Source organism: Piliocolobus tephrosceles, chromosome 5 (assembly GCF_002776525.5).
Source record: "Piliocolobus tephrosceles isolate RC106 chromosome 5, ASM277652v3, whole genome shotgun sequence".
In the NCBI taxonomy this organism is placed as follows: Eukaryota; Metazoa; Chordata; class Mammalia; order Primates; family Cercopithecidae; genus Piliocolobus; species Piliocolobus tephrosceles.
In genome coordinates this window covers 1,322,628-1,338,044 of record NC_045438.1, presented here as the reverse complement: position 1 = coordinate 1,338,044, position 15,417 = coordinate 1,322,628, and the positions used below count along the sequence as shown (strand labels likewise).

Below are 15,417 nucleotides of genomic sequence, written 5' to 3'. Positions count from 1 at the left end.
GGGAGAAAAGAAAAAGGGGAAACTGTTAGAAGCAAAATCTTCCAGAAGAAACCAGATGGAATGTAATGCACAAATGGAGAAATTGGTTTTCACAAGTCACACTGGCAGTTCATTTATGATAATACCAGACAGCCTAAATTGGCACAGATGTAGTTAAGTGAGTTGACATGCCTCAGGAACACATGGAAGCTCTTTATTGGCTATTTCTACATCATTGATAAAATAGGAAACATGGCTACTAACTAAACGAAGCATGGGGAAGGAGAATAAGGTTTGAGAAGAGAGAAATTTTGAAAACAGTAATCTAGGAGACTAGAAAAGTAACCTGGAGACACACCATACTGGGTATACTGGCAGCAGTACATTCATGCCTAAGTCAGTCATCTGCAGTTATTCTGGGTTGCACAGAGAAACTATTATTACTCCTTTTCCTGAATCACTGATAAGGGTAGAGAGAGAGTAAAATTATACTTCTCTGAGCACTGATTCCTAAGAACCAATACGATATTTTTCTACTCAAAAGTGTTCAATTAACCTAATTTTCTTATTTTTATTTTTTAAATTTTAGATTCAAGGGAAATATGTACAGGGTTGCTATATGGGTATATTGAGCGACAGTGAGGTTTGGGATATGGATGGTCCTGTCACTCAGGTGATGAGCACAGCAGCCAACGGTAGCTTTTCCTCCCATGCTCCCCATTCCTCCCTCTATCCCCCTACCTAGTAGTCCCTAGTGTATATTGTTTCCATCTTTATGTATGTGTTTTCAATGTTTAGCTCCCACTTATGAGAATACGCAGTATTTGGTTTTCTGTTCTTGCATTAATTCACTTAGAATAATGGCCTCCAACTGTATCCATGTTGCTGCAAAGGACATGATTTCATTCCTTTTTATGGCTGTGTAGTATTCCATGGTGAATATGTACTATATTTTCTTTATCCAGTCCACAATTGTTGGGTGCCTATGTTGATTCCATGTCTTTGCTATTGTGAACAGCTGCAATGCAAATACGAGTGCATGTGTGTTTCTGCTTGAACGAGTTATTTTCCTTTGGGTATATAGTCAGTAGTGGGATTGCTAGGTTGAAGGGCAGTTCTGTTTTAAGTTCTTTGAGAAATCTCCAGAATGCTTTCCACAGTGGCTGAAGCAATTTGCATTTGCACCAAAAGTGTGTAAGTGTTCTCTTTTCTCTGAAGCCCCACCAACATCTGTTATTTTTTGACTTTTTTAGTAATTGCCATTCTGACTGGTGTGAGATAATATCTGTTGATTTGATTGCATTTATCTGATGATTAGTGATGGTGAGCATTTTTCATGTTATTTTTGCCACTTGTATTTTTTTTTTTTTTTTTGAGAAGTATCTGTCCATGTCCTTTGCCCATTTTTTAATTGCAATATTTGTTTGTTGGTTGGTTTTATTATACTTTAAGTTCTGGGATACATGTACAGAACGTGCAGGTTTGTTACATAGGTATAAATGTGCCATGGTGGTTTGATGCACCCATCAACCTGTCATCTACATTAGGTATTTCTCCTAATGCTATCCCTCCCCTTGCATTCCATCCCCTGAAAGGTCTCAGTGTGTGATGTTCCCCTCCCTGTGCCCATATGTTCTCACTGTTCAACTCCCACTTACGAGTGGGAATATGCAGTGTTTGATTTTCTGTTCCCATGTTAGTTTGCTGAGAATAATGGTTTCCAGCTTCATCCATGTCCCTGAAAAGGACATGAACTAATTCTTTTTTATGGCTGCATAGTATTCCATGGTGTACATGTGCCACATTTTCTTTATCCAGTCTATCATTGATGGGCATTTGGGTTGGTTTCAAGTCCTTGCTATTGTGAACAGTGCTATAATAAACATATGTGTCTTTATAATAGAATGACTTAAAATCCTCTGGGTATATACCCACTAATGGGATTGCTGGGTCAAATGCTATTTCTAGTTCTAGATCCTTGAGGAATTGCCACACTGTCTTGACGTTTACACTCTGACCAACAGTGTAAAAGCATTCCTATTTCTTTTTTCCTTTTTTTTTTTTTAGATGGGGGTCTCACTCTGTCACCCAGGCTGGAGTAAAGTGGCACTCTCTCGGCTCACTGCAGCCTCCGCCTGCCGGGTTCCAGCAATTATCCTGCCTCAGCCTCCCAGGTAGCTGGGATTACAGGCACGTGGCACCATGCCCAGCTAATGTTTGTATTTTTAGTAAAGACGTGGTTTCACCCTGTTGGCCAGGCATCTTTGTGGTGTTCTCTATATTTCCTGAATTTGAATGTTGGCTTGTCTTGCTAGGTTGGGGAAGTTCTCCTGGGTATATACTGAAGAACGTTTTCCAACTTGGTTCCATTCTCCCCACCACTTTCAGGCACACCGGTCAAATGTAGGTTTGGTCTTTTCTCATAGTCCCATATTTTTTGGAGGATTTGTTCATTCCTTTTCATTCTTTTTTCTCTAATCTTGTCTTCATGCTTTATTTCATGAAGCTCATCTTCAATCCTTGATATACTTTCTTCTGCTTGATTGATTTGGCTACTGATACTTGTGTATGCTTCACAATTTTCTCGTGCTGTGTTTTTCAGCTCCATCAGGCCATTTATGTTCTTCTCTTAACTGGTTAGTCTAGTAGCAATTCCTGTAACCTTTTATCAAGGTTCTTAGTTTTCTTGCATTGGGTTAGAAAGTGCTCCTTTAGCTTGGAGGAGTTTGTTATTACTCACCTTCTGAAGCCTGCTTCTGTCAATCTGTCAAACTCATTCTCTGTCCAAAGTTGTGTTTCCTGGCTGGCGAGGAGTTGAAATCCTTTGCAGGAGAAAAGGCACTCTGGTTTTTGGACTTGTCAGCTGTTTTTACTGGTTTTTCCTCATCTTTGTGGATTTATCTTTGGTCTTTGCTGTTGGTGATCTTGGGATGGAGTTTTTGCTTGGTCCTTCTTGTTGATGTTGATGCTATTGCTTTCTGTTTGTTAGTTTCCCTTCTAACAGACCCCTCTTCTGCACATCTGCTGGAGTTTGCTGGGGGTCTACTACAGGCCTTGTTTGCTTGGGTATCACCATTGGAGGCTGCAGAACAGCAAAAAATGCTGCCTGTTCCTTCTTCTGGAATCTTCCCCCCAGAAGGGCACCCACCAGATGCCAGCTGGAGCTCTCCTGTATGAGGTGTCTGTTGAACCCTGCTGTGAGGTTTCTCCCCATCAGGAGGTATGGGGTCAGGGACCCACTTGAGGAGGCAGTCTGTCCCTTAGCAGAGCTCAAGCACTGTGCTGGGGAATCCGCTGCTCTCTTCAGAGCCAGCAAGCAGGAACGTTTAAGTCTGCTGTAGCTGCGCCCACAGCCACCCCTTCCTGCTGGGGCTCTGTCTCAGGGAGATGGGAGTTTTGTCTACAAGCCCCTGACTGGGGCTGCTGCCTTTCTTTCAGAGATGCCCTGCCCAGAGAGGAGGAAGCTAGAGAGGCAGTGTGGCTACAGGGGCTTTGAGGCACTGAGGTGCGCTCTGCCCAGTCCAAATATCCAGGCAGTTTGGTTTACACTGTGAGGAGAAAACCACCACTGAAGCCTTAGTAAGGTGGACGCCCCTCCCTGCACCAAGCTCGAGTATACTAGGTCGACTTCAGACTGCTGTAGTGGTAGCAAGAATTTCAAGCCAGTGGATCTTAGCTTGTTGGGCTCCATGGAGGTAGGATCCACTGGGCAAGACCACTTGGATCCCTGGCTTGGGCCCCCTTTCCAGGGAAGTGAATGGTTCTGTCTCAATGGTGTTCCAGGAGACACTGGGGTACAAAAAAAAAAAAAAAAAAAAAAAACCTCCTGCAGCTAGTTCGGTATCTGCCCAAATGGTTGCCTTGTGGTATAGGCACTCGAGGGAACCTCCTAGTCTCTGGGTTGTGAAGCCACGGGAAAGGCACAGTGTCTGGGCCGGATAGCATCGTCCCTCATGAAGCCGTGGGAAAGGCATAGTGTCTGGGCTGGATAGCATCGTCCCTCATGGCACGGTCTCTAATGGCTTCCCTTGACTAGGGGAGGGAGTTCTCCAACTTCTTGAGCTTCCTGGGTGAGGCAATGCCCCACCCTGCTTCTGTTCACTCTCCGTGTGCTTCACCCACTGTCTAACCAGTCCCAGTGAGATGAACCGGGTACCTCAGTTGGAAATGCAACAATCACCCACCTTCTGCATTGGTCTCACTGAGATCTGCAGACCGGAGCTGTTCCTATTTGGCCATCTTGTCATGGAACTGGATTATTTGCTTTTTACTCATTGATTTGTTCAAGGCCCTGTTAGATTATTGATATTGGACCTTTTTCAGATTAATAGTTTGTGAACATTTTCTCCTACTCTGCACGTTGCCTGTTTACTCTGTTGATAACTACTTTTGCTGTGCAGAAGCTTTTTAATTAGGTCACACTTTCAATTTCTGTTTTTGTTACAATGGCTTTTGGGAACTTAGCCATAAGTTCTTTGCCAAAGACTATGTCAAGAAGGGTGTTTTCCAGATTTTCTTCTAGGAATTTTATAGTTTGAGATCTTAAATGCAAATCATTAATCCATCTTGAGTTAATTTTTGTATATGGTAAGGTAGGGGTCTAATTTCATTCTTCTGCAAGTGGCTACCCAGCTATCCAAGCACCATTACTTACATAGGAAGTCCTTTCTCCATTGCTTATTTTTGTCAATTTTGTTGAAGATCAGATGGTAGTAAGTGTGCAGGCTTGTTTCTCAGTTCTCTATTCTGTTTTATTGGTCTATGTGTCTGTTTCTGTACCAGTACCATGCCATGTTGGTTACTTTCACCTTATAGTATAGTTTGAAGTCAGGTAATTCTGTGAAAAATGATATTTGTATTTTAATAGGGATAACACTGAATCTATAAGTTGCTTTGGGGAGTATGGCCATTTTAACAATATTGATTCCTACAATCCATGAGCAGGAAATATTTTTCCATTTATTCATGTCATCTGATTTCTTTCAGCAATGTTTGTAGTTCTCCTTGTAGAACTCCTTCCCATCATTTCTTAGATGTATTCCTAGGCTTTATTTTCTCTCTGTGTGTGTGTATGTGTGTGTATGGCTATTGCAAATGGGATTGTGTTCTTGATTTGGCTTTCAATCTATACTGTTGTATAGAAAAGCTGACTTTTGTTCATTGATTTTGTATCTTGAAATTTTACTGAAATCATTTACCATTCCTAGGGGCCTTTTGTCACAATCCTTAGGGTTTTCTATGTATAGAATTGTATCATCAGCAAGGGGAGATAGTTTAACTTCTTCTTTTCCTATTTGGATGTTTTTCTTTCTTTCTCTTGCCTAATTGTTCTAGCAAGCACTTTCAGTACTATGTTGAACAAGTGTAGTGAGAGTAGGTATAGTTGTCTTCTTTCAGTTCTCAAAGGGAATGATTCCAGTTTTTTCCCATTCAGTATAATGCTGTGATGTTAGCTGTGGATTTGTCATAGATGGCTCTTAGATATGTTCCTTTATGCCTAGCCTATTGAGGGTTTTTATCATGAAGAGATGTTGGATTTTATTGAAGGCTTTTTCTGTGTCTATTGAAATGGTAATGTAGTTTTTGTTTTTGATTCTGTTTATGTGGTGAATCACATTCACTGATTTGCATATGATGAACCAACCTTGCATCTCAGGAATGAAGTCTAACTTGTGGTGAATTAACTTTTGCTGCTGGATAAAAATATGCTGCTGAATTTGGTTTGCTAGTATTTTGTTGAGTTTTTTTTTGTCTATGTTCATCAAGAATATTTTGTCCAAAGTTTCTTTTTTGTTGTCTCTGTCAGAATTTGGTATCAGGATAATATTGGCTTTGTAAAATAAGTTATAAAGAAACTCCTCATCTTTGACTTTTTGGAATAGTTTCAGAAGGATTGCTATCAGTTTTTTATACATCTAGTAGAATTCTGTATGAATCCATCTGGTCCCAGGCTTTTTTTGGTTGGTAGGTTTTGTATTACTGATTCAGTTTTGAAACTTGTTATTGGTATGTTCCAGATTTTACATAGAATATGTTCCATGTGTAGATGACAAGAATGTATATTCTGTCATTATTAGGTGGAGTATTCTTTGGATACCTATTAGGTCTTATTCATCAAGTGTCAAGTTAATTCCATAATATCTTTGTGGAATTTTCTGCCTCAGTGATCTGCCTAATGTTGTCAATGGGGTATTGAAGTCCATTACTATTATTTAGGGGCCATATAAGTATTTTCCTGTGTCAAGAAAAGCTTGTTTTGTGAATCCGAGTGCTCTTATGTTGAGTGCATATATATGTAGGACAGCTAAGTCTTCTTCTTTACTTGAACACTTTATCATTATGTTATGCCCTTCTTTGTTCTTCCTAATTGTGGTTAGTTAAAAGTCTATTTTATCTGATACAAGAACTGCAAAACCTGCTCTTTTTTGTTTTCCATTTGTGTGGTTGTCTTTCTCCATCCCTTTGAGCCTGTGAGTGCCATTACATGTGAGATGTGTCTCTTGAAGACAGCAGACAGTTTGGGTCTTATCTTTTTATCCAGCTTGCCACTCTATGCCTTTTAAGTGGGGTATTTAGGCCATTTACATTCAGGGTATTAGTAATGATATGTGAGATTTTGATCCTGTCACTGTGTTGGCAGTTGGTTGCTTCATAGACTTGATAGTGTAATTGCTTTATACTGTCTGTGGGTTATGTGTTTTAGTGTGTTTCTGTGGTAGCAGGTCTTGATCTTCCATTTCCATGTTTAACACTCCTTTAATGACCTCTTGTAAGGCTGGTCTGGTAGTAATGAATTCCCTTAGTAGTTGCTTGTCTGAGAAGGATTTTGTATTTCCTTTACCCTGAAGCTGAGTTTGGTGGGATATTACATTCTTGGTTGACATTCCTTTACCTTAAAAATGCTGAAAATAGGCCTCTAATCTCTTCTGGCTTTAAAGTTTCTGCTGAAAAATCTGTTGCTAGCATGATGAGGTTCCCTTTGTAGGTGACCTGACCTACAGGTGACTCTCTGGCTGCCTTTAAGTTATTTATTTTGCAATGACTTTGGTAAATCTGATGACTGTGTGCCTTGGGGATGGTCATCTTGTACAGTATCTTGCAAGTGATCTCCATATTTCCTAAATTCTTATGTCTACACCTCTAGCAAAATTGGGAAAAATCTGATGAACTTTGAATGTTTTCCAAGTTACTTACACTCTCTCCTTCCCTCTCAAGAATGCCAATGAGTCATAGATTTGGTCTCTTTACATAATCCCATATTTCTTGGAAGTTTTGTCATTTTTTTAAATTATTTTTTCTTTGTGTCTGACTAGTTGATTCAAGAACCAGTCTTCAAGCTCTGAGATTCTTTCCCTAGCTTGGTCTATTCTGCTGTTAATACTTCTGACAATGCTTTATGACTAATTACGAAATTCTTAAAGTGAATTATTCAATTCCAGAGGTTCAGTTTAGTTCTTTCTTGAAATGGCTATTTTTTCTTTTAGCTCTTGGATCACTGCACTGGATTCCTTGGATATCTGGGACTGGGTTTCAACTTTCTCTGGATCTCAATGATCTTCCTTACCAGTCAGATTCTGAATCCTAGGTCTGTCATTTCATTGCTTTCAATCTGGTTAAGAACCATTGCTGGGAGACTAGTGCATTTGGTTGGAAGTAAGAGGACACTCTGGCTGTTTGAATAGACATATGGAGGGCTGGTGTTCCTTTAACTGTGAGGTAAGTTGAGTATACTCAGTTGGCTTTGTTTCTGGGTGCTTTCAGAGAGCTATAACTCCATACAGAATCTTTATTTGTGGCTGAATTTTTGCCTTAAGTGTCACAGGTACTGTATACTGGCAAAATGTTTTTGGTGTTGTAATTTGGGCTTCAATCCAGTAGGTAGAGTTTGAGTGGTGGCCTGCAGACAGGCCATGTAGCTTCATCTTTCATCTTAGAATTCTCTGGCCTAAAAATTCTGTTTGAATTTTAGTGGCTCATAAGATAATGTCTAAACACCTGAGTTTGATCTCCACTGGTCTTATGGCTGGGCTTACATGTTCAGTCTTACTTCCTGTCACTCTTGCTGTCACATTTCAAATCTTAGACATTGTTCAACTACCACAGTTCTCTGACTATAATTTGCTTCTTCCAGCCCCTCTGCTGTTTCCTGTGCCAAAAAGAAAAACTGGTCTTCTATTATCCAGAAAATACATATTTAAACTACATGCCTCATTATATACATATTCTTCTTTGGAAGAGTATCCTGCTTACGTACTATCCTAGCAGGCTACACATTTTCTATTTAGTTCCCATCACATTGTACTGCTAGTCAATTATCTAATTACTTGAATGCATTCTGTAAAGAATTCATGACTCCACAAAGGTGGGAACCATAATCTTCACTAATTTCAGTTGTTGAGTATACAAGACCTGTGTATAGCACACAGCAGTTACTTAAAAATACTACTCTGTTGATACATACCCAGAATTAATTCAACAAATCAAAAACCATTACTTTTCTTTTTAATCAAACAGCTGTTGCTACTAGACAGATCAGCTACACCTTAGCAACAAGAAATAAGAATTATTAGCCTCATACAAATAGTCATGCATTGCTTAACAATGAGAATATATTCTGAGAACTGCATCCTCAAGCGATGTTGTCACTTTGTGAACACTGTAGAGTATCTTCCACAAACCTAGAGGGTATAGTCTACTCTACACCTAGCCTACATGGTGTAGCCTATTGCTCCTAGGCTAGAAGCCTATATAGCATTTACTGTACTGAATACTGTAGGCAATCGTAGCATAATGTTATTTGTGCATCTAACATATTTAAAGATTTTAAAAGGTACAGTAAAAATGTGGTATAATAATCTTCTAAGACCACATTCGTACGCTTGGTCCATCATTAACCAAAATGTCATTATGCAGCACGTGACTGTACCAAGTTAGTAAGAAACATGAGGAAAAAATACAAAGAAACAGGCATAAATACACACATGTATACATGCTAAATGCAGTCAGTATTCATCTTCCTTAATATTTTCTTTTTTTCAAATTATAACAAAAGCTTTAAAAATAACACAGCATTTGATGGTAAATATTTTACCTTGTTTTATGCCAGCATTTCTTGTAATGTCTGACAGATAGCAGTTTGGCAAAGGATATGATGAAAACATTGGCCAAGGATATGGATTATCACTCTAAAAAAGAAGCAAGACAGATGACTTTAGGAAATGGTCTAAAATAATATTGAATTTTAAAGCTATCTGAAATATCATTAACTTAAACTGGCTTTTCTTGCTCATAAATTCTACAATTGTTGTCCAATTAACCAAAAGCTATTTGATACTATACTTCAATATTTCAATGGGTAACGATTAAAACAAGCTGTAACAGAAACAACATTAAATTAGTACTGAGGACAAACATATGGTAACTTGTAGCAAGCAGAACTGATAATGACAAATTTACTGGGTTTTTTTTTTTTTTTTTTCATAAAAAGAAAATTGTAATCTTCAAAAGAAACCTGTGGTTTTTTCCACAAAACTTTTTCTTGTACTGTTAATCATTTCTATCTTATCTTTCCCAGAGTAACAGTCAAAGCAAGAAGGTTCTTAACAACAATGAAAACAAATGAAAAACCTCCATGAGAAACCCATACTTGAATATTGATGGAAGAAGAGGTACTCAATGTTTCCAATAAAATAAAAAATAGTACGTCATTTAATAATAAAAGTTAAGTATCATGAACAAGACACTGAAAGTAAAATATTCAAAGGCACACAAGAAAAATGACTTTTTAATAAAACAATACCTACTCTACTACACATGCAAACAATACTTACTCTACTTTAGCATTCATGACCCCTAGACATCAAAAATATTATTTTAGTTTGAAAGTATTTATTTGCATCCTAAATATTCTCAAGTAATAAGTTCAACTCTGTGATGCACACATTTAAGAGGTAAAGTTTAGGGTGACTTTGAATTGGCTCTCTTGCTTCAAAATATGTCAGAAAAACACACCCCACTTCTCTTTGCCCCACACTCACCTTTTCGAGTATCCTTGGAGGCAAAATCCGTTCCAATGGCCCACCAACAAGATTTATTCTAACAAGAACGTGATTTCTCTCCACTGATAAGCCATCAATTATAAAGTCCCTGAAAAAAATAAATATATCACCTTTGTCATCCCTTTGATTGAATGTGTTAATTTTTAAATCAAGTCTCTGAATTGTAAAGAAAAAAGGCAGAAATATTTATCAATGTTTTTCTTTTTCTTTGCTTCATTTAACATTTATATAGTTTTTTAAGTTCGGGGTACATGTGCAGGATGTGCAGGTTTGTTACATAGGTAAACGTGTGTCGTGGTGGTTTGCTGCACAGATCATCCCATCACCCAGGTATTACGCCCAGCATCCATGAGCTGTTCTTCCTGATGCTCTCCCTCCTTCCCAGCTTCACCCTCTAACAGGCCACAGTGTGTGTTGTTCCCTACCATGTGTCCATATGTTCTCATCATTCAGCTCCTGCTTATAAGTGAGAACCTGGAGTATTTGGTTTTCCATTCCTATGTTAGTTTACTGAAGATAATGGTCTCCGGCTCCATTCATGTCCCTGCAAAGGACATGATTCTTTCTATGGCTGCATAGTATTCCATGCTATATATGTATCACATTTTCTATCACTGATGGGCATTTGTGTTGATTCCGTGTCTTTGCTATTGTGAACGGTGCTGCAATGAACATAAGTGTGCCTGTATCTGTCTAAGAGAAGGATTTATACTATTTTAGGTATATATCCAGTAATGAGATTGCTGGGTCAAATGCTACTTGTCTTTAGGTCCTTGAGGAATTGCCACACTGTCTTCCAGAATGGTTGAACTAATTTACACTCCCAACAGTGTAAAACATTCCTTGTTCTCCACAACCATGCCAGCATCTGTTGTTTTTTGACATTCTGATTGGTGCGAGATGACATCTCATTGTGGTTTTGATTTGCATTTCTCTAATGATCAGTGATGTTGAACTTTTTCTCTTGTGTTTGCTGGCCACACGTACATCTTCTTTTGAGAAGCATCTGGTCATGTCTTTTGCCCACTTTTTAATGGGACTGCTTGCCTTTTTCTTGTAAATTTGTTTACGTTCCTTGTACATGCTGGATATTAGGCCTTGTTAGATCTTTGTCAGATAGCCAGATTGCAAAAAGGTTTCCCTATTCTGTAGGTTGTCTGTTCACTCTGATGATAGTTTCTTTTGCTGTGCAGAAGCTTTTTAGTTTAATTAGATCCCATTTGTCAGTTTTTGTGTTTGTTACCATCGCATTTGGCATCTTCCTCATGAAATCTCTGCCCATGACTACGCCCTGAATGGCATTGCCTAGATTTTCTTCTAGGGTTTTTATAGTTTTGGATTTTACATTTAAGTGGGTTTTACATTTATGACAAACCCACAGCCAGTATCATACTAAATGAGCAAAAGCTGTAAGCGTTAGCCTTGAAATCTGGCACAAGACAAGGGTGCCTTCTCTCACCACTCTTATTAAACATAGTATTGGAAGTTCTAGCCAGAGCAATCAGGTAAGAGAAAGAAAGAAAGTACATTCAAATAGGAAGAGAGGAAGTCAAACTATATTTGTAGATGATATGATCCTCTATCTAGAAAACCCCATCATCTCAGCCCAAAAGCTTCTTAAGTTGATAAGCAAAGTTTCAGGATACAAAATCAACATGCAAAAATCGCTTGCATTCCTATACACCACCAACAGGCAAGCCAAGAGCCAAATTACAAATGAACTCCTGTTCACAACTGTCACAAAAAGAATAAAATACCTAGAACTACAGCTAACAAGAGAAGTGAAGGACCTCTTCAAGGTGAACTACAAGCCACTGCTCAAAGACATCTGAGATGACACAACAAATGGAAAAACATTCCATACTCATGAATAGGAAGAATCAATATTGAGAAAATGACCATACCACCCAAAGCAATTTATAGATTCAATGCTATTCTTATTAAACTATATTGACATTCTTCACAGAATGAGAAAAATTATTTTAAAATTCACGTGGAACCAAAAAAGAGCTTGAACAGCCAACAAACACAATCCTAAGCAAAAAGAACAAAGCTGGAAGCATCACACTACCTGACTTCAAACTATACTACAAGGCTACAGTAACCAAAATAGCATGGTACTGCTACAAGAACAGACATATAGACCAATGGAACAGAACAGAGAACCCAGAAATAAGGTCGAACCTCTACAACAATCTGATCTTTTACAAACTTGACAAAACAAGCAATGAGGAAAGGATTCCCTACTTAATAAATGGTGCTGGGAGAACTGGCTATCCATTTGAAGAAAATTGAAACTGGACCCCCTCCTTATACCATATACAAAAATCAATGTATTTCTTAAAATACAAAAGCTAAATTCACTTTTCATTTTAAGTTCTCTTTGCTAGATAGCAAAAAATTGATGAAGACACAATGACATTAGTTAAAGGATACTTTCCTAGATCAATATTACTGCATTTAAATAAATGGAATTAGTACATGCATTATTTCTATAGTAACTTCAACAATCATATTTTCAGTCAAGGTTTTCTTAAGTTTTAAACTTGGTACCTTAAATTCAAAATCTAAATGTTACTTGTGAGCAGCTTCCATACTCTGCAGCTGTTAATCTTTTCCTTCTACATAAAACCTAGAGTATCAAGTAATACACTCCATAATAATTTTCCAAGACCTCGCTAAGATGCAGACATATTCTTTTTTAAAATTAATTACAGACATAAAGGCAATGCCAGCTATTGAATGTGTATTTGACAACAGTCAGCCAAATTGAGGTAATGGCAAGTATGATTTATTAATGAAAAAAATTATCAGGATATTACCATAACCTCATTTTGGAAATAATCAGAATTTATGACTATGAACTAACATAATTAAGGGGACAGAGTAAAGAGTGCTTCTGCAAAGGACACAAAATCAAAAATTTTGTTCAATGGGTCATCTTACAATACTGAATTAAAAGGTGATACAGTTTTAAGGAACCGTTAATAAAGTTAGGTCTTACCTAAAATTTTATGTATCACATACACACACACACACACGCACGCACATGCGCACAACAAAAGCAACAGACTTTGAAAGCACTCTCTAAACACTTCTATCATAATCTGTCTGTGACACTTACACTTTAGTTGCTTTGTATTGTGTTATTTAAATGGATTGAATTTAGAGAGCAGAAAAATATTAAACTATATCAAAAATTACTGTCTTAACGAAACATCATTAAAGAAAACTGCTATTACTGTGTTTTAATCATCCATTTTTACCTGTTGCTCTCTGAAGTCTCCAAGGTATTTTCTTCTTGAGCATTTAATAACATTTCAGATACCTGATACTGAGCCTCTAACAGGAGAAGAGTGTCCAGATCACAGCATAGCACACTTAATAACCTATGTAAAAAACAAAAATAAAAGTAGATTGTGTAAAATAAGTCCCAAAAGCATAAGTACATCCTTGATGTCTCAAAGTAATACCTGTACATCAAAATATAAATCTTACAGGAAGTATCATTTAGTTATTTCAGATATATTTTTGATCAATTAGAATAGTCATCTCCTCTTCAAAAGTTGTTCTTACTGAGTATTTTTAAAAGACCATGGGTAATTTCTAATCCAGATTTTTAAAAATGTATCTAAATCTACATAAATAGTAAATTTGCCTCTCAACTGCCACTTAATTCAAAAATTCATCAGAGAACATTAGCAAATCCAGAAAAACTCCAAATTGCCATAACTTTTTATTCAGCAGTTAATTACCAAAGTTATGATAGAACCATCTGCCAATCTAGAAAATGTTCATTAGATAAAATGTCAATGGCTAATTTTATAATTGTCAGATCAAGCTGAGAACACCTAAGCCCACTTAGCTATCTTAATATTATCAAAAGATACAAGCAGAAATCATGTGTCTCCTATTATAATGCAAGAGGACACACACAGTGCACCGTCTATGAAGTACTCTTGCCCAGGAAACTGAACCTCAATCTAATCAATCCTATACATCTTATTATCAGTTTATGGGAATCATAGGCATTAGAGATACATATTTAAAAACACCGTAAGGAGAAAACAGTCAATGAAATTCAGAGTTTTGAGAATCCTACACATTATTTATATATTATTTGTTCAGAAAACAAAAAGTCTTAAAAAACAGAGGGGAAAATAAACTCTTACAAGTTAATAAAACAAACAAACAAAAAGGACCAAATGTCAAGATTTTGTTTTGATCTTGATTCAAGCAAACTTTAAAAGTGCATTTTTAAATCACACAGGAAAATATGGGAGTATTACGAGATGAGATCAGGAAAACATTGTTAATTGTGTTAGATGTAACAATGGCACAGTGGTGAGGGCTTTTTGGTTCATTTTTTAAAACATTTCCTTACTTATTAGAGATATGCACTGAATGTTTTATATGTAAAACAGCATATCTGAAATTTGCTTTAAAGTACTTAAGAAAAAAATGTGTGTGGAGGGAGGGCAATGAAACAAGACTGGTGAAACACTGATAATAAAGATGAGTGATGGGCACATGAAAGATTATACCATTTACTACATTTTTTATATGTTTAAAAATTCTATGATTAAAAAGTGTTCAAACAAAGATAATATGATGAGAATGCTGGGAGGCTATGGTAGAGTGGGTGGTTAGGTAAGGTCTCTCTGAAAGGTGGTATTTGAGGAAATAGGTGATCCAAGAAGAAACCAACCTTCCAATAACACTTACTGATTTATCGTAGAGGTGTAGTGAAATATGAGCATAATGGCTTACATACAAGGATATTTATTGCAGAGTGGCCACATAGGAATCAATGAGGAATCAATCACTCTCTATCCACAGAAAAAAAGTTTAAATGCCAGAATATTTTTAAGTGGCATACTTTGCAAATATTAGAACACAGTAGCTTATGGTTTTTATAAAGAACTATCTCCAAGGAATATTCATTGAAAAAGGAGGGGCACAAAATATTGTGTCTAGTACTAGCATTTGAGTGAAAAACAGAAAACCATGAATATACATATAAATACATGTTTGTTTTTACATAAAATATCTATCACAGGAGAGAAAAGAAAGTAGGAAAAACTGTTAGCTCTGCAGTTGTGGTCTGAGAGACAACCAGGGAATTTACTTCTTACTGGTATTGATTTTTGAGTTTTGGTACAACTGCATGTTTTACCTATACAAAAGCACACATAAGAAAAAAAAGTTTTGTGGATGCCTTTAAGAGTCAAAAATAGCAATTCAATGTCACTCTCTAGAACGTGGCTAAAATATTCAAACGAATATAAAACTAAAGACAAATCTATCATTACGTTAGAGAGCTATTCTCTGCTCAATTTACAGAAATAAAAACATTTTTGTTAGGTAAAATATAGGTGAA

The 15,417-nt window shown here is 37.1% G+C and overlaps 1 protein-coding gene across 1 annotated transcript in view; it reads right to left on the bottom strand.

The window, feature by feature from the left end:
• TBC1D32 (TBC1 domain family member 32) overlaps window positions 1-15,417 on the bottom strand; it is a 213,391-nt gene that overhangs the window by 62,505 nt on the left and 135,469 nt on the right. The window contains exons 24-26 of the mRNA XM_026456419.1: window positions 13,304-13,426; window positions 10,017-10,125; window positions 9,071-9,164 (exon numbers count right to left, since the gene is read on the bottom strand). Of these exons, the coding sequence (XP_026312204.1) occupies window positions 9,071-9,164; window positions 10,017-10,125; window positions 13,304-13,426 (326 nt within the window). The remainder of the gene's footprint in view (window positions 1-9,070; window positions 9,165-10,016; window positions 10,126-13,303; window positions 13,427-15,417) is intronic.